We start from the raw sequence: 21,902 nt of genomic DNA on the forward strand, positions 1-21,902 counted from the left end.
ATTTTTCATTTAAAATATGTAATTAATAATTTTTATTCGAATAATTTTCAGTAATTTTATCTTAGTTAACATATGGTTGTTATTTTGGTAATTAAAACATTTGTGTATTAAAAAAACAACAGTTGGCATTGTACTTAAAGTTCACAATTGTAAATCTTCTTTTATTTGAAATAAGTAGAAAAATACTATAAATGAAAAAAATATATAACTATCTAAAGAAAAAACTAGAAAAAATACATACTTATTCGAATAATTATCTTGATAATATTTTTCTCAACCCTGGGTACCTACTCTAGACGAAACAAGGTTCACTTACAGTTTACACTGAGTTGCCAGTTGTCAGAAAATAAAACTTCTAAAGCATGAACTTTTAATGGCGCGCCCACTACTATAGGTACCTACTCGAGCCTAAAATCAAATACGTATTGTATATATTATATAAGTATAATATAATATAGTGCAATAATAATACCTAAATTGTTGAACAAATTAGCTATAGATAAAAAATTGTGAAAGTGTAATTTTATTTTTATAGATTATTGTTATTATATAAGTTATTAATTTATTACTTATCTCTTACTACATATTATTTATACATCCAACTATCCAAGCTGAATACGGCGCGAATACTATATTATGTAGATAAATTAGCTGTTTAGGTAACTCGCATGTACATGATCCTCAAAAGGGAGAGGGGACTAGGGGAGTCTGTAGTACAAGAGTCAGGCTATTTTAGGAACCCGTTAAAATTAATTTATAATTTTTGAAATGTTTATTTATTAATTTTATATTAAATAATAATATAATTTGCAGGTTAATCATTAATTACCCATAAACAAAATTATCGTGTATGTGACACCCGCTTGTAACTATTTTCGATTAGATAAATAATTAGATTTATACACCTAGCCTCTATAGATTATATTTGATAAGTAGACATTATGCAATGCATTGCGTGTTATAGTCACACCAAATCATTTAAATAATATTATAAAAATGACATTATTCTCAAAATGCTTATTAATAATAAGGATTTTGGAAATAAAAATTAAAAAATAGCATAATAAATTATTATTTTTGACTTTAATTAATGTATGGTAAATTTATTATTAGAAATTTCGGATATGGCCCGCAAAAATATTTAGTACAACAGGGGCTGAGGGGTCTAAATCTTATAAGGGGGCCTGGCGTGTGATACTATTTTAAAATAGTATCTGTACCTACTTTAATAGTTAATTATAGTAATGATAAAGTTGTAGTAATGTTTAGTAGTTAATAAAATCTAAGAAATTGTCGGCACAGATGACTATAGTAATTAGTAATATCTCAGGTGTCAGGTATACCTAATGTTATAGGTATTGAAAAAAATTATTATTTATTAATTATTATATGTTTGTATAGCCTATCGTGTCTATAATATTTGGCATACACTACGCGTCTACGCGTATAGGTACCTACATCATACAATTACCTATTAAACGGTGACGCGGCTGCGTGAGATTAGATTACCTACACGCGTGTAATACGGTATACATTATAATAAATTAATCATTATAAGGTACCAACTATACTAACCGTATTCGTTCTCACGTAATTGTGTATAGCACCTACAGACAAAGCGGGAATCATTAGTAATTATTATTATTATTGAAAAATGATAGTAATAACAGTGGCCTAATAATAATTATAATAACAGTAGCAGGTATCTTACCCATGTATAGTGTACTACGCGCAGACTCGATGATTTGTATTATTTAATTTTATCACGCTATCACAGTTAAACCTAGATCAGCAGCAGCTGCTGCTAACGCCTATAGCCCCTCCCGCCACCGCGTATTCAAAATACGGCTTATCGACGTATCGAGTGTTCGGTACACACTCCATGTTCATATAACTGGTTGCCGCGACATCAGCAAACTTTTATTTTCCTGCCTACCGTAGTCGAGTGAATCGCGCGCGCGCACCGTACCTATACCTACGCATAACAGCCGCGCGGTAGGTTAATAGTCACGGTCGTCCACTGCCGTATTACATGATATTCAATATACATGTGTATGTAGGTAGGTGCCCTGTGGTTGATTGCTAACGTTTTTGTTTTTTTGTTTTTTGTTTTTTTTTTTTTTTTTTTAATTTTTTTTTTTGATAGTTTTGTAGACAACACAAGACGCGCTGCAGTGTTCGTGGACGGTATACGAAACCATATACCATATCGTATCGCAGCAGTGGCCGATACACGTACCTGTAGTTAATAATTTTTAATAATTATTAATAACCATTATTATTGGCGACCATGTTCAACGGGTATTACGGGTCGACGTCGGAGAGCAGCGACAGCGACGCGCCGATCGACGACGGATCGTCCGTCAAGACGATGGACCTCAACTACCTGTTGCTGGACGGCGACACCATCCAAAAGCATTTGGTCGACATGTGCGAGCGCAGCCGGCCGGACGGCATCGACACGATGCTGCTCAACCACAACGCCATGCTGTCCCTACCGCCGGCCATCAATCGGTTCCAGCACCTCCGCGTGCTCGACATTAGCAACAACCGGTTGACGCATGTGCCCGACTTCGTGGCGCGGTTGCCGCTCACCACACTGGTCGCCAAGAACAATCTGATCGACGACGACGGGTTCCCCAAGGAGTTCGGTTATGCCGTCCACCTCAAGGTGCTCAACATCAGCGGCAACCGGTTATCGCACTTTCCCCAACAGCTGCTCTCGGTCACCACTCTCGAGTACCTGTACATGGGCAGCAACAATCTGGTCGAGATACCCAAAGATATCAACAAACTCATCAGGTATCGTATTTACACAATGTACACAATACCTGTTATATAACTCGTATTACCTATATGATATTAGTGTAGAATATGCATAATTATTATCATAATTGAAGTTTTTTGGGTTGCGCGATGTTTTTGTGTGTATTTATTGGTCACGTGTTGGTCATGGTGCTCAAGATTTATGATAACAACCGAATTGCGTATCTAAAATTGCACAAGAAACGCGATTATACGGGCAACAATGATATTTGGGCGCGTGCGCGTGTTGATCGTCGTGGTGATATATGCTTCGAAGGAACTAGGTATACATCAATGATTGAATAAATATCAATATATTATGAAGATGATATTCCGATTTGCGTTTTATTTTTATGATTTAGGCTTGAAGCGAATGCCAAGAATAATTTCTGTAATTTTACAAGCGTTTTCATAATGTATCCTAGGCTTTATGAGGGTATTTGATATTTACAGTTATAAAGTATTCGCCTAACAGAATGATTAGAATGTGAGACATTTATAGATGTGAAGTTATCGTATACAAAGGTATAATTCGATAAACGTATTTTAAATTTTTAACTCGCTTGTAGGTAGGTACGTTATAAATGTAGTTATGTATGGGTCAATGTGAATATCTAATCATAACGTCAACGAAACCAGAGACAAACATTTTCATGTCACTGACCTTGGCCTTTTGCAGACAGACCAAAGTTCTTCAGTTGTTGTTCTCGTATATAGTCCTATCGGCAAATAAATCAAATACATTTGTTATTGGTTATTACAACAATATATTAATTATTATTTTAATGATCTTTCGATTTTCGAATACTTATGTGTATGTTTATAAATTATGTCGAAGTACAACTCAATTTAATTATCAAGTCATCAGTTCATCACCACTATAAGACAGCTGAAATAAACATAATAGTTTTAATTTCAGTTAGGAAGGGCAATTCAATTACGATTATATAGTGAATCTTAGCGGTATCAATAGAAGAACTGTAGAATAGAAAAAAGACCAGATCGATAGCGTTGAGTGGTATTATTTATTAAAATATAAATTAAACAACGCACTAATTTGATAGACTGATGTAAATGAAATAAATATAACAGCTCATACATTTGTATTAATGCATTTATATTATATAATATTATATTCTTTGTGCGATAAAAAAAAAAGAAGAAAATGATGTCTTAATTTCAGGTGTGGAGCCCACAGTATTTTTTAGAGGGTTAATTAGATGGTGGTTAGGTTGAGGAACATTTAACTAATTATGAAATACATATAAAATTGGATCTATGCTATACAATATCAAATACAATATTATATTCCTTTAAAATGTTATACTGTAAGTCTGTAAGGAAATTACTTAAATTTCAACTAAATATTTAAAAAAATCAGTATATCAAAAATGAAATGCAAATATCACCTAACGAAATTTATTTTCTAATTGTGTTAATTTCAAAATATCGTGTAGGGTGTAGTGGTATGTAGTGACTATCATAAAAAATTAATCGAATTAAAAATAAAAAAATATATTGTTAACAATATCGTTTATAGCACTGTTTAACAAGATTAACATTGAGAAGAAGTTATACCCGCATGTGTTGTCTCAGTCTCCGTCTAACTTTAATATTTGAGTTAATTCACTTAATATCAAACATAGGCTTTTATTGATATTTTAACTTTAAAGTGAGTAACGAGCATATATATAATAATTATTATATGTAGGTATATAATATTTAAAGTACCTACCTATTGTAAATTATAACTTTTTTTTAAATCGTGAACCTATAAGGAAAATCTTTCGCATTATTTCTCTCTGGGCCACATCACTTATTAAAAACAATTTTACCGTAATTAATTACAAATAGTTACAATATTATTTATTTGTAAGAGGGAGGGCACAACGACATATAGAGAGTCTAAAATGCTTTATTCCCTCAATTTTTGGCATTCGGCCTACATTAAATATTCTATTCTAGAAATTTACCGAATTATAAATAAAAAATACATTTCCAATATAATATCGTTTATATCATTATCTAACAAGATTAATATTAATCTAATATCTATAATATAATATGTATATAAAATACCTATTATAAATTAATAACTTAGTATTGTACTTACTAGTGGTTATTTTTTCTGATTTTCCGTATTGTACATTTTACAAAAAAAAGGAATTTCTTACGTTCAAGGTACTGTTGCAGATAGTCATAGTACTATTAAAGGTGGTGCATATTTGTAATTTCATAATGCTCAAAGTATGTCGTAGTCATAGACCTTATACCTACAAAGCTATATGGTCGTAGTGCACACAAAAATAGACACTGGTATCTACCATTGTAGAATTATGTGATTATTTGTATCACAAAATTTTAATAACTTATACACGCAATAATATACAAGGTATTATTATATACTAACTTAACCGTAGCCAGAAGGGAGAGCAAATACCACTCCGTGTTCATAGCGGAAAAATATATTAAATTGGGAAAGGAATAAACGCGAATTTCAGCTTAGAAAATTTTAATAATACTAGGTGTATACTCTGTATACATATAAAAGCAAAATTATATATAATTTAATCAGTCGTATAATGGTGTAATACGTACGACGTTATGAATTCAAATTTTCCTTTTTATTTACGACGAATAACGGATATAAATAAATTTTCATTTCTAAGTACATAAATTATTACTTGTTTTATGGAAGTATATGTACACTTTTAGTGCCACGGTCGACGAATAGTCACTTATTTTGTTGAAGATATTTTATTATCGATTTATCAAATTATTATCAATATGAATATAAAATATTATATAATAATATTGTATTTTTAAATTTTAATTATTTTATAGTTTTATTATTAAATAAAAATAGAAATAATTTTGTTTTTATAAACTATGAAGACAGTCTTGAAGGTACAGACGTCCAAGTTATATGCTAATATTTTTAGCATCATCAAACTGATGATTTTGTGAAACTCACAAAAAAGAAAACGTATTTACTTTAATGATAGTGATAGTGATAAAAAATGATTTTGTTTTTTTAGTCTACCTCATAAGTTTTAATAATTTATAATAAATAATATAATAAAAAAATTGACATGCGTAAAAATTTAAAGATATACATAAAATATATCTTAATTATTGAATATTAGTTGCCGGTTGTCAGCCCCCCCCCGGCCTGACGAAATTTTTAGCTACATCCTTTCCAATATATAACTATAAATAATTAATTTTGGTGATCGATCGTCTCCCTTATAGTTGCATCTAAAATTGATATGAATCAAGGGCCATTATTACGTACAGGAACCTTCAACTAGCATTTAATCGACTGGTTGTCACATTTGGGTCGGTTGTTAAATAGTTAAATCATGACAATATTTCGATCGCGCTCCTCATTATATCTTTAAATTTTAGGTGGTCGTACAAGTGTTGCATTGTTTTTGGTAAATTTGTCTTATGATAAATGAGAAAATAAAGCCCTTAAATTAAATGTATTATAAATCTGTAATAATTGTTTATTGCAATGTTTAAAAATATAATACTTGACAGAATAAACAATTTTCAATTTTCATTTTTATATAGTCAAAATAATTTATACATACATTTAGAATTAGAATATTAAAATTTAATAAATAAATATGATCCTGTACAATTATGATTTGTTATATGTACTTAGTCACTAAGTATCTAATAAGTCTAAAATATTTTATTATAGGTTGAAGTTCTTGTGTTTGGGCGGAAATCATTTGTCAGATGTACCTGTGACATTGGGTTTGTTGGATAATTTGAAAGCGCTTAATTTGAGTGATAACTCACTGGAGAGCTTGCCGCCGGCCATTGCCAATCTCAAACACCTAAAATCGTTGATGTTACACAAAAACAGACTTCGTACACTACCTATAGAAATCATATCACTGAAGTGCCTCACAGAGGTAAATACCATAAAAACATATTTGGTTTACCCATATTAATTTATGTTTAAAATATATTCTTGGCCTTCTTTGGCCTATTATCTATTAATGTGGGCTGCCGAGAAATGTCACGGTCTTCACTCTTCTTCGTTATAATTGATTGAGTGAGTACTCAAACCCTATAACTTATAAGAAACGAATTAGATACTTAGTATATAATTGTCTTAAGTACTAATTTGAAAAATAAATTTTATATTGGGTATGTTTTTAAAATAAAATGCATCATATTTATAACAACAAATCAGTAACTTTTTCAGTGTCGGATAAATTAGCTAAATTGTATATTTCGAATTAGTTTGTAGTTAATTAATACTTTGTATACATAGCTAATAGCCATAAAGGATTTATTTGTTTGGAGACTTACTTTTGTAGGACCTCCGAGATAAAGATAAAAGAATATTATAGATCTGTACGATGATATAATATTGAAAGGTTTGCTAGGTTTTGGTATTACCTACTATTACAATAATTGAAAACTTCTATTGTAACGGAAAATATGTGAGAAGAGGAAGACATTGCAAAAAAATATAAGTGGGAAGTATTAACGTTTTTCTTTAAAGATTTTAGGTAAATTAAAGTTTTATGAAATACAATAAAAGAGACTTTTTTGGATAAATTTAGAGATACAATGTTGGATTTGCAAAGATAATGATAGAATGTTATAATATTCTTAAAAGAATATTGAGTTGTTTAAAGGCTTAATAGTTCGTTTATTCTTCTATGATATTATGCATTATGATTTACATATTTAATAAAATGTTTAAATTGATTGATTGTTATGTTATGGCTTGGTGATATACTGATATCAACAAAATTTCACAGATTTGAAAGCATTTTAATTTTAATTGATAAGAGAATATATTTGAATAAATTCGAATTGTAGAGCCTGAATAATACGTGTATCATCGGAGTGATTGGATGTAACTATAGTTTATAACCTGGAAAATTTTATCAGTGAGTTGAGATTCTCTTATGAGCTACATCTATTCATTGTTCATGTTATTTTGAAATTAATTTGTTAGTGTAATTTAGAAATGGCGCTACAGTTACAAGGAAGAATAAAAAGAAATTTATGTACCATGTACATAACCATTTCACTCGTATTTTTAATTAGTAGTATGATAGCTGTTATAGAGGTAATATGTTACTGAATTAAATTCGGTAATTCAAATTTCAAATATTCTTGCTAAGCTGATATAACTTGGTTAGAGAGAGGAATTTGGTTTGGTATCAGATGTGATTTTGTAGTAGGCGCTTTAAGGTTATAAGAGCATGGATGAGGTAATACAAGGAGGGTGTTGCTAGCTTCTTGCGAGATAAAGCTTATATTTTGGGGTATAATTATAACATAAACCTACATTTTTTATTTTGGTTTCTTGCGAATTTGGCAACGTCTGTATTTGAAGAGATAATTTTATTGACATAACTTGCTGATAGATTGTACGCTTTTCAGTTAGTTTCAGGAGGGTGATTCATGATTTTTATCATTGTGTTGAGTCTTGAGTGTAGTTGTAGCAAGTGCAAATGTGACCGTAATCTTGCAAATGTTGATATTATACTATTTCATTGTGGTTGTGAGATTATTTGAAAACTTGGTGTGAAAGATATAGACGTGCTAAAATTAAAATTTTTTTACTGTTTTAGTCTTTTGAAAAAATCTATAAATACTACTGGAACGGCCATCTTTGTATATCATTACAGTATGTTAACCTTTGAAGTTATCCAGAGCTGATTTTGTTTCAACGCATGAGGTGGATGAGTGGAGATTGCAAATAAATGATTAAAAATTCTAATATGGTATGGTAGTATTGTTATCTTAATTATTGGTATCTATGATGGAATAAAGGTACTAATAATGCACGTCATGATAGACCCATTCTTGCATATGTGTCTAGGTACAATGTACTATATTTATATACAAGGTGTTCTGGATGTTTTTACCAGTTAATTCTCATTTTTGTTTTTTTAACGTTTCAAAAAGAACTGGACATTGTAGAGTTTTTAAAAAGGTACAGATATAATTGGTATGGTAGTTAACTTATTATTTTGTTATACATTTCAATGGGAAAACGAATATGAAAAGTAAAAAAAATGTAAAAAAAACAGAGTGGCGAAGATAGGTGCGTTCATTTACTAAATATTAAAAAAATCTATTAAAACTATTTTTTTTATTGAAATTTAAATATTTTCAAAATAAATGAGTATGTATTGATATTTTTTATAAACATTTGAAGTTAAAATGTTGAATAAATAGGATTTTTAAACAAGATTTTAGTTATTTTGTTTTAATACAAAAATATTTATTGGGATTTAAAACTTTTACTTATACTGTTATAATTTAAAAATTTTTTTATACATCTAGCAGACATTTTCAAAATATTTTGAACTTTAAGCTACTGTCTATTTAATATTTAAGCCATGAACCTGCTTGCACTGTTTTACGCTAATATGGTATTAATTCAATAACAATAATATAAATATAATGCACTTTTATAATTATTAATAAATTAAATAATCGTATAAATTTAAATTAAACATTAACGTAACATACTCAATGATAACCAGTTATGAGGTATCTATTAATTTTTATAATTTAAAATTATTAATTATTATTAATTCATATTTTAACATATAAATTTATTATATAGGTTATAGGTATAAAAGGTTCTATATCATTATAATACGTATTTACCTATTTAATGTGATTTGTAAGAAAATGAATAGTACATTAGTACAATAGTACTTATTTACCGTTTAAATTTAAAATTAAATCACCTTAATAAATTGTGTTTAATTATATTTATAGTTAAGCCTGAGGGACAATCCATTGGTTGTGAGATTTGTAAGTGATATGACACATAATCCACCATCTTTACTCGAACTGTCTGCCAGATCAGTGAAAATTAACAATGTACAATATGGAGAACGCGATTTGCCTTACAATTTGATCGAATACTTATCGAGCGCACATCATTGTGTCAACCCTAAGTGTAAAGGTTAGTAGATTAATATTAATATTTTGGATTATCCGATTATATAATGAACGCAAATAACATTTTGAAATGTTTTATGGACCGTTTAATTTATATAGCAATCAATAATATGACCATACATGAGAAAGGGTTATCTAACTAGTAACTATTGTCTAATATTGATATATCTATTAAACCTAACTACCAAAGTCACACTCGCTGCCGGGGAAAACAGTTTACAATACAACAGTTAATAAGTATTAACACGAGTTAAATATTCAGCGGAAAACAATTTTTTATAGCTACAAATATCTTAGATATCGTTATTGAACTTGCTTGGAGATAATCTTGTTTGAAAGGATAATAGTGTTGGAATTATACCTATATATTATTTAATTAAGACGGTCGAGCTTCCACGGTAGTTTTGTTAGAACTATAAGTTATGATTTGTGAACATATCTTATAGTATACCTATCTAGGAATATTTATCGTTGTGATGTTAGAAAAATGAGTGCAACATCAATTCTATCCAAGTATACGAGTATTTAATGTAATTTTTGCGGTTTTTTAATCCTTTGGCATTAAAATATAGTGTTGTTAAAAAGCTATTATTAGTAGGAAGTTTATTAATAATTTAATTAATAAGGCATTAAAGGGATTTATTATAGATCATTATATTAACCCACCGTTTTAAGTATCGGCATAATAATCCCCTAGAAAGAATTCTGAGATTGGGAAATGAATCCGGACTTGATTTCTTTCATTTGTAAATATCCGCCGTATTTCATGAGATAAACTTTTTTCGAAATTCTTTTATATTAAGACTTTTTAATTATATTTTAACTAATATTATTTATTATTTAATACTGTTGAATGTATGATGTCATATATTATTGTATTACCTATGTTATTACATATGTATATTGTATATAATTCTGTACTGAAGCCATCTTTGGCGTTAACTTATCTAAATAAATAAAAAAATTATGTTATTATTATTAATATTATTAATACTGTTAGGTATTGGTATTACTGTATTGGCTTCAGATGAATATCTTGCCTTTTTTTTTATTAAAGCTAGTTTGGAGATTATAGAAGATAGGTAGTGCATTCTTTACACTTGTCACTTGACGGGGTGATAATCTATAGACTAATATAATAGAGCGCATTTAAAATGCATGTTAATAAATAAATTCGATTTAACACAGCTTGACGTAGTGTGAAAGTCACTGCAGTGGATACAGTGAAGGGTTTGCCTACAAATCACAATAAACTTTGCCACTTTGGTATGACCATATGACTGGAAATCGATACATTAAGGAACAATGCCTAACACGTTATTTATGTGATTTTTTAAATTTGATTTTGGTGTGTAAAATCGAAGAGATTTTAAATGTATTTTTATTATACTCTATAGTTTACACGATTAAGATCTACACAATTATTGTTAGAACTTTCTTTGTCACAGGTTGTTTTAAAATGTTAGTTGTGGGTGTTGTTTGGTGCGTGCGTAGTCTATTTTGAGAAGATTCTCCTTTTTCTTGAAATAAAAGGAATTCTAGGCATTATTTTCGCATAAACAATTATTATAAACCTATATTCTACATCAGCGGTATTTAACCTTATGTAGAATACGGATCCCCGATGAAAGATTTTTAGAAATCGCGGACCCCTGCCAATTTTTTGTCGAATACCTTTTTTTTAAACAAAACATCTGATGTTATCATAACTAAAATTATAATAATTATTTTATATTACAAATTATAGAAGTAGACATAACAAAACATACACATTTATAATTATTTTTATTAAACTTAATTTTTCATAAAACTGTATTATAAATTATTTTTTTTTAATATACTTAAAGCTGCCGTGGACCATACGTTAAGAACCGCTGTTTTAATGTTCTATATGATTGTGAATTGTCAATTGTGGGATACCCGTTAGGATTTTTTTATTCATAGCACACGCATAACATGTTAAAAATATGCAATTAAAACTAGGTCCAAAAAAATGCTCTAGAATAAGTAGGTAATTAAAATATAGGAAAAAACAACGAGAAAACAATACCTATGTACATTGCACTTGTTTCGAAATATGCCCTAATATGATATTCATAATAATTGTTCTAAATTTTGAACTTAATCTCGATCCCTTTTTGTTAAAATTTGTATTTTATTTTATAAAACAAGTTTTGGTAGGTATATATTTAAGTAGGTAACCTACCTAAAATAAATAACTAAAGTATTCTATAGCTACGATAAAAAGACTTGCAACTGCAAGAAGTCCCTTAACTAGTTATTGTCTATATTATTATTTCTCTAGTGGCGTCATTTCATATTTTTTTTTTTTATAATACATATAGCGTAATAGAGCAGGCCACTTGAGCGCAAGCCACTATCGATTATTCAGGCCAATCAATTTATAAAGTAGGCCAAATTAGGTACTACAATATTGGATTTTAAATATGTAAATGTACCTATACCCAAATAACGCCACTGAGGCTCCATAAGAATCATTTAGGTAATTTTAAAGAGTATAGACTAAAAATATTATCAATTTCATATAAGTACTCAGAGTCGGCCTGGGTACCCGAGGGCCTAGGCAGGAATTATTTTCTGGGGTTCTATAATTTTATACTGTATTTTGGGGAAACATAGTACAAGGGCCCAGGAATTATAATACGTCAAGTGCCCAGTCAGGAATCCCGACTTTCCGACCCTGTAAGTACCTATTTATTAGTGTCACAAAATAAATTATTTTCTGTGTTAATATTTTTTAGAGACAATTTCCCCCGGGCGTAATTAAAAACTTTAAAAAACTACATTTTAACTTGTACATTTTTTTTTATGAATAATAAGTATAGGTACCTACATATTAATAATTAATATATTAGTCTTGTATTGTTCTCAGATTATTTTATTAAATTAATCAGAATTCAGAAACTGTAATGTAACGTTTTTATTTACTTTGGCAGGTGTATTTTTCGACGACAGAGTTGAACACATTAAGTTCGTAGACTTTTGTGGCAAATACCGTATTCCGTTGCTACAGTACCTATGTTCATCAAAATGTATAGTCAACCACAGAAACATACTTGGAGATAGCACCGACAGCAATATGATGAGAAAGGTTTTACTTGGATAAATCCGTAAATATTTTTTTAAAACAAATAGGTACCTACTACATATTCCATTTGATATATAATATGTAAATACCGATATTTATACATACAAGCCCCAATTATGGCTATTCAAGGCCAAGGGTTAAATTCTTCAGTATAGGCAGAGTACACGAAAAAAAATATAAACCTATATACCTACCCGTGTAATTTATTTTTCGTAGAATTAATGATTGATGAAAGTTATTAAGAATAAAACAATTTTATTATAAATAACCATCAACTTAAAAATTACAAATATTATGTTAATCATAACAATATTGATGAACAGTCACTACCTACTTAATTATTTTATGATTTCTAATGATAAAAATAATAGCTTTATTGATGATTTAAAAAAGAAATAATTTTTCCTTAACTTGGGCTTGTTTACATATGTGAATGGAAGTTATCCTATTAAATTCATTTAATAAGATTTATCGGTTTATGACTTATGTTATAACTATAAATATACCATTGTTTTGTTTTTGTTTAAAAATTGTATATTTTTGTAAACATAATATATGAAAATATACCGAATGGAATATCGACTGATAAAAAGTTGTTTAACAAATAAAAACCATTCCAGTTAAACGATGAAATTATTATTGTATACTCAGTGGTTGGTATGGTGAATTTGAAATCTTCAGAGGCAAATTTAATATTGCCAAATTAAGTTAATTACTGGCCACTAGCCACTGCTATATTTTTAACTAGACAGCTGTCATAGTAAATACTAAATTAGTATCTATTGGTTATTACACCCACAACCTTTTAAAAAAACTCCAAATTACTTCCTTGCCATATCACTATGATATAATATAACCTTATTAGGAATATTTTTTATCGCCATGTACAAATTGAGTGTTCTCGATATACACATATGTATATATTATATGTAGATAAGAAATTTATGCAAAATGTTAGCCTATCGCCCTATCTGTTTAAATAGATATTAATGCCATTTTCATTTAACAGAGTATTTTAAAATAAGAGCAAATAAAAACCGATTAGTACATCTATTATTAAGTATTAAATAGGTACACTTACAGCTCTTTTAATAAGTACATAATACCGTTCAGTAGACATACTTCACCGTGGAGTAGAATAAAATGTATCTTATAACAATAAAAACATTAAATTACATCATTCTAAGCCGATTACTATATGAAAAGAATTTGCTAAGAAATGATGTATTATCTATATTGTTAAAACACTATTTGAATATGGTCGAATATGACATTATACATGTTTAATATTATTTAAAATAAGAAAATATATTTTTGTTACCTACCTACATTTTCTATAAAATATTTTTAATTCCTATTTTGAAATGATTCAATATTACATCAATATAATATGTGATTAGAATATCCTAACTAATCCTAACTACCATTGATTATTATATTAGTAGATATATAATTATAAAATTAATAATACTACTACCTAATTAATTAATCATGTCTTTTGATATATTTAAGTATTTTTTAAAATTTTCTAAAGTAAGAAAAAAAAATGTAATACGATAGGTATTGCATTTATAAGAAATTTTTTTTTTTTTAACTATTACAGCTTGTTTATTTTGATTTTTCAATTTTCTCCTATTGTATGTTTGTATAATATTAATAATATTATGTAAACATTATTACATTATCTGGATTACAACAATTAAATATTTACTTTAGAGTAATACTTACTCAATAATATTATTTCATTATGATTATCACAATTCATATTATATTTTTCAAAGAAGTTAAAGTACAAAACATTTTTATTAAAATGAACTCTTTGTAATTAATATGTAATATTATTTAATTATGAGTATTTAATATTTAAGCCATAAATGTTCTAAACCTTATATAAAAACAAACAATTAGGTAATAGTTTTTTATTTTAGTGAATAAATTATTCCCCCTCTAGTTTTTATCCAGTTATGCTTTAATTTAAAATATAGATAATCAAAATGACTTCTTAATTAGGTATGCAAAATTATTATGAGGGAATATAAAATTGTAATACATATTGAAAACTGAAAATACCTATTGTGTAAGTTTAGTCAGAATTTGACAATTTAAATAAGCTATACAAAATTGTACTTAAAGACATAATATAATATTAAGCTTAAGCTTAATCACAGTAATTATCTGCAATTTATTAATTATTTAATAATACTTAACATAAAATTCTCATATCTCAAATATGTTTTAGTTTAACAGATAATTTCAGACATAATATTAAGGTTATCCTTGATTTCTTTCAAGATATTACATATATTATAAATCTTATTTTTAGCATTTTAATTGTAAAATTTCATTTGAATAACTATAAATGAATTAAATTTGAAATTATTGAATCTTTATTTAATTTTTTGATGCTATTATACCTTAAACCAAGTATAATTTAAATTTAATTAGGAAAGATTATTTTTCAAGAATTTATCTAAGTAAATTACTAATTAAAGGTTAAACAATAAACATATATAACTAATAATAAATAATAATTAATTATAATAAACTATTATTTTTGCATACAATATCTGTATTTTTTTTATAAATTATTCTGTTAATTCATTATCTCAATTCTAAATTTTAATAAACATGGCTTAAAATTATATTATATAACTGGTATGTTTTTATCTTAAATTTTTTAACTACATATGCCAAGTAGCACTTATTTTGTGACATGGACATGCACAGGACCTTCATAAAATAATGTGTTATGTAAGCTATACTATATTATATTATTCATGCACTCATGAACTATGTATTCATATAAAGTATTTAAATAGATAGTATGTTATATTTTGCTAAGATGAGTATAAAAGTAAAATAATAGTAGTCATACCATAACAATATGTTAGTTCAAATTATTTCTGTAACTGAACTAAGTATAAAATAATAATAATAATAATAAAGAAATAGAACATATAAAAAGATTTTTAAATGTTTGTATCAATACTTAATAGTATTTTTTCTGTGTTTTAACTATTAAACATGTATGAAAATTAATTTGTCTATATTTTATATTTTAATCTTATAACTTTAAATAAACTTGCATTTAAACATTTTACAATATAAAAAAATGATTACAGTAGAAAATAAAAAATAATGCACACTGGATAGTTATACATTTTTCTTTTAAAAATGTTTGAGAAACTCTTCTGAACAAATTCTTGCTCTTGCATTAATCGCCAACTTCATTTCACTGATCTCTTTGTCAATTTCTTCCATAAATCGAATAATGAAATCAATAAGTTTATTCCTGTACATCTGTTCCACATGCATGTTAGTGATTAGGAATGTTATGTCATATCCAGCAATTGGTTTCCTTCTTAGAATGAAAAAATTTTCTGCTCGTTTCATCATGAATCGTGTAAATTTATCACACAATAATCGCTCAATCTCATCACATTGTTTAATTGCTATACTCACTCGTATTGAATTTATAGAGCTTTCAATAAAAACACGTTCTCGCTCATTGCGACTGATTAACATTGGAGTCAATATTAACTCCCTGTTGGTTTGCATTTCTATTTCTGGTTTGCTGTGACGTTCAACTACTTGCGAGTAAAATTGGGTTATGCATATGGCAGCATCCAACGAATGCTTTACAACTGAAAGGTAAGGTTTGAGTGTTGTGGTCATTTTGAAATCTATAAAATATCAGAAATATAAATAATAATAAAAAGTTTAAGTAATGACTATAAAAAAATTATTTAAATTGTATACATGACATATAAATATAAATGTTATTTTATATTATAAAACATACTAAAAAAAATGAAATATAGATGGCAAAGTTTTTAAGATTATAAACGGAACTTGATAAACTTTTTTTTTAATAAGCTTTGTTAATTATTACCATTATTATATAAATATATTTAAATAATAATGTTTAGCACGTAAGCAATTATATTTAAAATTTAAATCTTAAGAAATTAATGATGGTGTAAATACATTTATAAAAATCACTAACCAAATTATATTCAAATTCAAATTATAAATGTTTCATAAAACAATTTAAATTAGATTATAAAAAATTAATATATTTTATAATTTTTATCAAAAAAAAAATAATATATATATATATAAACGTAAGTGTTCATATTCATAATAAGTATAGCGCAGGCTCAGGCGCCAAATCTAAGTGAGCTCATTATGAATTTGGTTTGGTCATATTTATAAATTTTTTAATGAAAAATTAGTATAAACATTAATATAAAATATAATTGGATTGAATTATTAAAGTATACAGTAGCTGTAATTAAATGTTAGAAATCTTGAAACTCGGTAGGCCAATACCTTGCCTATCTGGCGCTGGTAGATTTTTGGAAAGTACTAATTTTATATTTGGGATGGCTAGGCCCCTAAACTTTAAGGTAGGTATAACATAAAGTATATATAAGATAATTTTTGTAAAAAAAAACTATAATATAAGCTTTTTGGAAGTTGTGCTGATGGATGCTCCCTTTTTATAATGTATTATAATTTTGTTAAGTATCATCATTGATATAGAACAATTTGGTATCCACTACAACACGGATATAACTAATTTTGGATGTGAATTATAGTTATAATGTATAATATAATATACTATACATAGTATTAGCTGTACAACCTGACTTTGATAGTGAAAAAATGAACAAGCATTATAGTATAATATACATAAAAAAACTCGACATCTATAGGTTACACCCAAATGTATGAGATGATGTGTTCTTTCTGAGTATTATTTAATCAATGGTATTGATTTTAAATTATTAAATAACTTATGGCAATAATAATATAATATTAGGTAGGTATAAGATGACCATGAAAAATAATATTTATTTATGTACAAAATGAGCTTATACCCAGATGAATATGGCAAATAATATACCAATGATACAATATAAAATACAAAATTAAGTGGACATAACTGTGATATTATGTTATATTTGGTTCTCGCATATGAATTGTAGCAAAAACTATTTTTCAAAATTTTCAAAAATAAAAAGCGGTTTTACATTTAAATCTTCAGATATGCAAATAATCACTAGATGACTAAAGATGGGTTAAAGTACCCATTAATTATCAACCTATCATGTAAAAATACTTTTTATTATCACTTAGTATAGATACTTATATATATATATTTGTCTAAAGAAAAAGGGGGAATATAATTTATCTCTTTGATGATTATAAAATGCTTATACAATATCTGAAATGTAGAATAGTTAAAGTTAGAGTTCACTCACCTTTTGTTTATAAATTATATTCAATTTCGTGAAAACGAGCGTATATTTTTGTCAAATGTGTTGAAGAAAAATTGACGAAAAATTCCTTATAGGGTATTGTAAGTAGTGGGCAAGTTAAACATTGAAAAAATATTGAATACTTTTGAGCAGACTATTATAATTGTTTTAGTTAAATGTTTAATTATTGCTAAATTTATAATAACGAAAAATTAGTATTTAATGGGTAAGAAATAGAAGACTGAATTTTTGAATTTATTAATTAATACTCACGAAACCTACTTATTATTTTATAGCCAACTGATAAGTTTTGACAGTATTAAAATATAGTGTGATCAAATAATGATAGCGACGCCCTCGTAAATATTGGTATGTAGCTGTTAGACAGTGGTTGTGGTAACTCCATATAACCATTATCAATGTTATTATTCATCGAGATAAGAATTAAGAATACATAAAGATATTATAATGTATTTACAACTGCTGAGAATGGTTCAATAATAATATGTGGTTTTATCACCACGGCGCATGGAGTGATAAAATTATATGATTAACAGTCAACACGATATAATTGTTCGATTTTTAATAAACTAGTTTCATATTTTTCAATAAAATTCTAGATTTTTTTGATTGTTGTTGTCTTTACACATACATTTTTATATAAAAATAGTAAACCGATCATTAATCATAAAAAATGTTTAAAAAGTGAGTATAAATATTTTAAATGTTTTTGATAAAATTGATGTTCAATAAAAACATGAATAGATAGTTTTTAATTCATAGAAAAGAATAGCTTTTTTTTAACTTTTGTTATTTTAAAATATACTTTTATATAGTTAAAATATAATAATATATAATTATAATTAAACTATCAAAAGAAAGGTTTTTAAAAATATATTTTCCCAATTACAATTAGTTGCAATATAAAATTAATTAAAATTATTTACATAAACTTTTTTCTACTTATAAGTAAATAATCTTACCAATAATGAAAAGATTTTTTAATTTATTGTTATGAAATTAAATATTTTTATACTGTATTTCTTTTATTATTATATTATTTTAAATTACATCATTAATAGTTTTTAATTTAAATATTATTTAAAAAAAACCTACTAATAGAAATTTAAAAATAATATTCCCATGTGTGTTAGCGATGTTAGAAAAATCAGTTTAAAAAAAGTTTTGGAAAAGTATTTATTGCTTTATGTAGGATCTAAAATTGAAATTGAAATATTTTATAGTTAATAAAAAAGTGTACTGAGTATAGTATAGTTGTTGGTTATCACATAGTTGCTACTGACATCAGTTAATCACACTGTATTACAAATAATAATGCAATGTACTATATAGAAATATCTATTTTTGTAACTTTATATTTTTAGACATAAATTTCAAAAATTCTTAGTTTCATATTTTTGTGAAATGTGTACATACCACATTCTATTTTGTTAAATTTTTTATTATTAGTTTACTGCTTACAGATTTATAAACTTGATGTTCACATAATTATTAACATTTTTTGTTTGAGTATCATTTTAACAATTTTTTAAGTCATATCTATCTGTTTATAGTACTTATGTTATACTATCGTAATTTTTCAGATTTGATGATAAAGATAGTGTGATTGGTATTCAACAGTTAAAATCATCTGTCCAAAAAGGTATTAGAACAAAAATTATTGATCAATATCCAACACTTGAGGAGTATATAGATTCAATATTACCTAAGAAAGATGCATTAAGAATTGTTAAATGGTAAGTCTCAAAATATACTTGACAATATACATTTTTAATTAATATAAAAAAAAATTTTTGTCTAGCCAAGATCATATTGAAATAATTGTTAATTCAGCTGGTGACTGTTTATTTTTCCGGCATAGAAATGGCCCTTGGCTACCTACACTAAAGCTTCTTCATAAATGTAAGCATAATATTGTATATCTTTTAAAAAGTTCTACAATATCTAAATTTTATAATTTATGAGATTTTATAAAATGCTACTTACTGTGTTACTCAATAGAATATACTGTGACGTAGTCTTACACATTCCAATACATAACAGGGAAAGAAAAGTATAATAATATTATATAATATATTTAATGAGGTAATTCTGGTATGTCCAGCATTCATAAAGCATGTTTAAGGGCGTTTAGTTACTGATTTATATAATTATAAAGAGTTAATGTACTTACATTAACTCTTTTAGCTTCTTAGCTATGTAATAGTTTTAACTAAATAAATGTACCAATACATTATTATTGTTTAGGTGGTACGCCATTTAGACACCATAAGAGAGTAGAATCATCGTACGTATGCATGAACCATAGGTATACAACAATACTTGTAACTTTACTAGAAGGGATTCAACCTAAAGAGTGGGGAAAGGTCATGTATAGGAATACCCAAGATAGGCCTTTTCCAGGCATAATTTACTAAAGTTAGAGGGAGCATCTTCATAACCGTCTATAACTGGAATTATATTGTTTTGGATTTAAAAATACTTTTAATTATAAAAACATTAGGTAATATTTTGGGTCTTGAATTACTTCATACCCCAAGTTACATCATTATCATAATAATTACTAGTACGTGGACTACTATAATAGTTTAATAAAAGTAAATCATAAATTACCTAAATTAAAAAAAAGAAAATGATTCATATTTAATTTACTATTTTATTCAATGAACTTGAAAGTATTATGTATTCATTAGATACTAAGAAATATAATTTATTATTTTATGATTGTAAGTAAATTAAATGTGTAATGTGTTTTATTTCTAGATCCGTTCTTCCTTCCTAAAGAACAAGTAGACTTAGGTGCCATTAAATTTGTTATGAGTGGTGCCAACATTATGTGTCCTGGTTTGACATCTCCTGGAGCAAAAATTGAGCCTGTTCCACAAAATACAATTGTAGTATCCTTTAAATTAAATCTAATACCAATGTTTTGACTAACTAAATTTCATAATTATTATTTTATTATTATTGTTTAAATAATCTCTGTATAACTTTATGAGTATTTTCTTTAACTATACATTATTTAGGCTGTAATGGCAGAAGGCAAACAGCATGCTCTAGCCATTGGAATAACTAGTCTTTCTACGGATGATATGTAATTTTATAGTTAACATATTAACTATGATAATTTTATAAAAATATGTTTTTATATTTATTTCAGATTAAAAGTGAATAAAGGAGTTGGTATTGAAAACTGTCACTATTTGAATGATGGTCTTTGGCAAATGAAAGCTGTGAAGTAATACAAATACACATAGTAAACATATTGTATCAAACTATGTACGAATTATTTTGATATTTAAGTCGTATGTTTAATAAAATACTCTCAACATTAAAATTGTATAATAATAATTGTTAAGATACCAGGTTTGTGTTTTTACATGGTCATATAATCTCCTTAACTACTCTTTATCATAAACAAATTGTATTTATGGGCTCTCACATGAGCTAGCTCTGTGTGGTTTATTATACATTATATTATGTTCTATATATGTTTGTAAATAACATAAATAAAATAGTACAATGTGCATACACATGACACACTTATAGGTAGGATCCGGTTCAATCCGGCCCTGAGTGTCTGTATATAGGGTCTTGGATTTGAATTCCACACTATCAATGTATTTTTATTATATAAATTTTGATATGTTATCTCCATGAAAAACCACTGGACTGTGGCTATTTCAATTAATTATTACTTAAAAAATTCAATAAGACATAATTATATCACATTATATACTATATAT

General features: G+C 26.9%; 3 protein-coding genes across 3 annotated transcripts; 2 read left to right on the top strand and 1 right to left on the bottom strand.

Annotated features, from left to right (window-relative positions):
• Window positions 1–1,899: 1,899 nt before the first annotated feature.
• On the top strand, window positions 1,900–13,073 carry LOC113547955 (leucine-rich repeat-containing protein 58). Its single transcript, XM_026948555.1, has 5 exons — window positions 1,900–2,060; window positions 2,147–2,802; window positions 6,515–6,731; window positions 9,577–9,766; window positions 12,720–13,073. The coding sequence occupies exons 2-5, from the start codon at window positions 2,291–2,293 to the stop codon at window positions 12,887–12,889; spliced, it is 1,089 nt and encodes a 362-aa protein (XP_026804356.1). The 5' UTR covers window positions 1,900–2,060; window positions 2,147–2,290; the 3' UTR covers window positions 12,890–13,073.
• A 2,833-nt stretch (window positions 13,074–15,906) lies between these two features.
• Window positions 15,907–18,424, bottom strand: LOC113560507 (actin-related protein 2/3 complex subunit 4). Its single transcript, XM_026966413.1, has 2 exons — window positions 18,139–18,424; window positions 15,907–16,554 (listed from the first exon to the last, which is right to left on the bottom strand). The coding sequence occupies exon 2, from the start codon at window positions 16,544–16,546 to the stop codon at window positions 16,040–16,042; it is 507 nt and encodes a 168-aa protein (XP_026822214.1). The 5' UTR covers window positions 16,547–16,554; window positions 18,139–18,424; the 3' UTR covers window positions 15,907–16,039.
• A 233-nt stretch (window positions 18,425–18,657) lies between these two features.
• LOC113548752 (malignant T-cell-amplified sequence 1 homolog) lies at window positions 18,658–21,514 on the top strand. The gene is made up of 6 exons (XM_026949796.1): window positions 18,658–18,840; window positions 19,740–19,892; window positions 19,958–20,058; window positions 20,920–21,053; window positions 21,183–21,250; window positions 21,317–21,514. Exons 1-6 carry the CDS (start codon window positions 18,830–18,832, stop codon window positions 21,396–21,398), a joined length of 549 nt encoding a protein of 182 aa, XP_026805597.1. The 5' UTR covers window positions 18,658–18,829; the 3' UTR covers window positions 21,399–21,514.
• The last annotated feature ends 388 nt before the right edge of the window (window positions 21,515–21,902 follow it).

The sequence above is a fragment of the Rhopalosiphum maidis genome, chromosome 1, assembly GCF_003676215.2.
Source record: "Rhopalosiphum maidis isolate BTI-1 chromosome 1, ASM367621v3, whole genome shotgun sequence".
Taxonomy (NCBI): Eukaryota; Metazoa; Arthropoda; class Insecta; order Hemiptera; family Aphididae; genus Rhopalosiphum; species Rhopalosiphum maidis.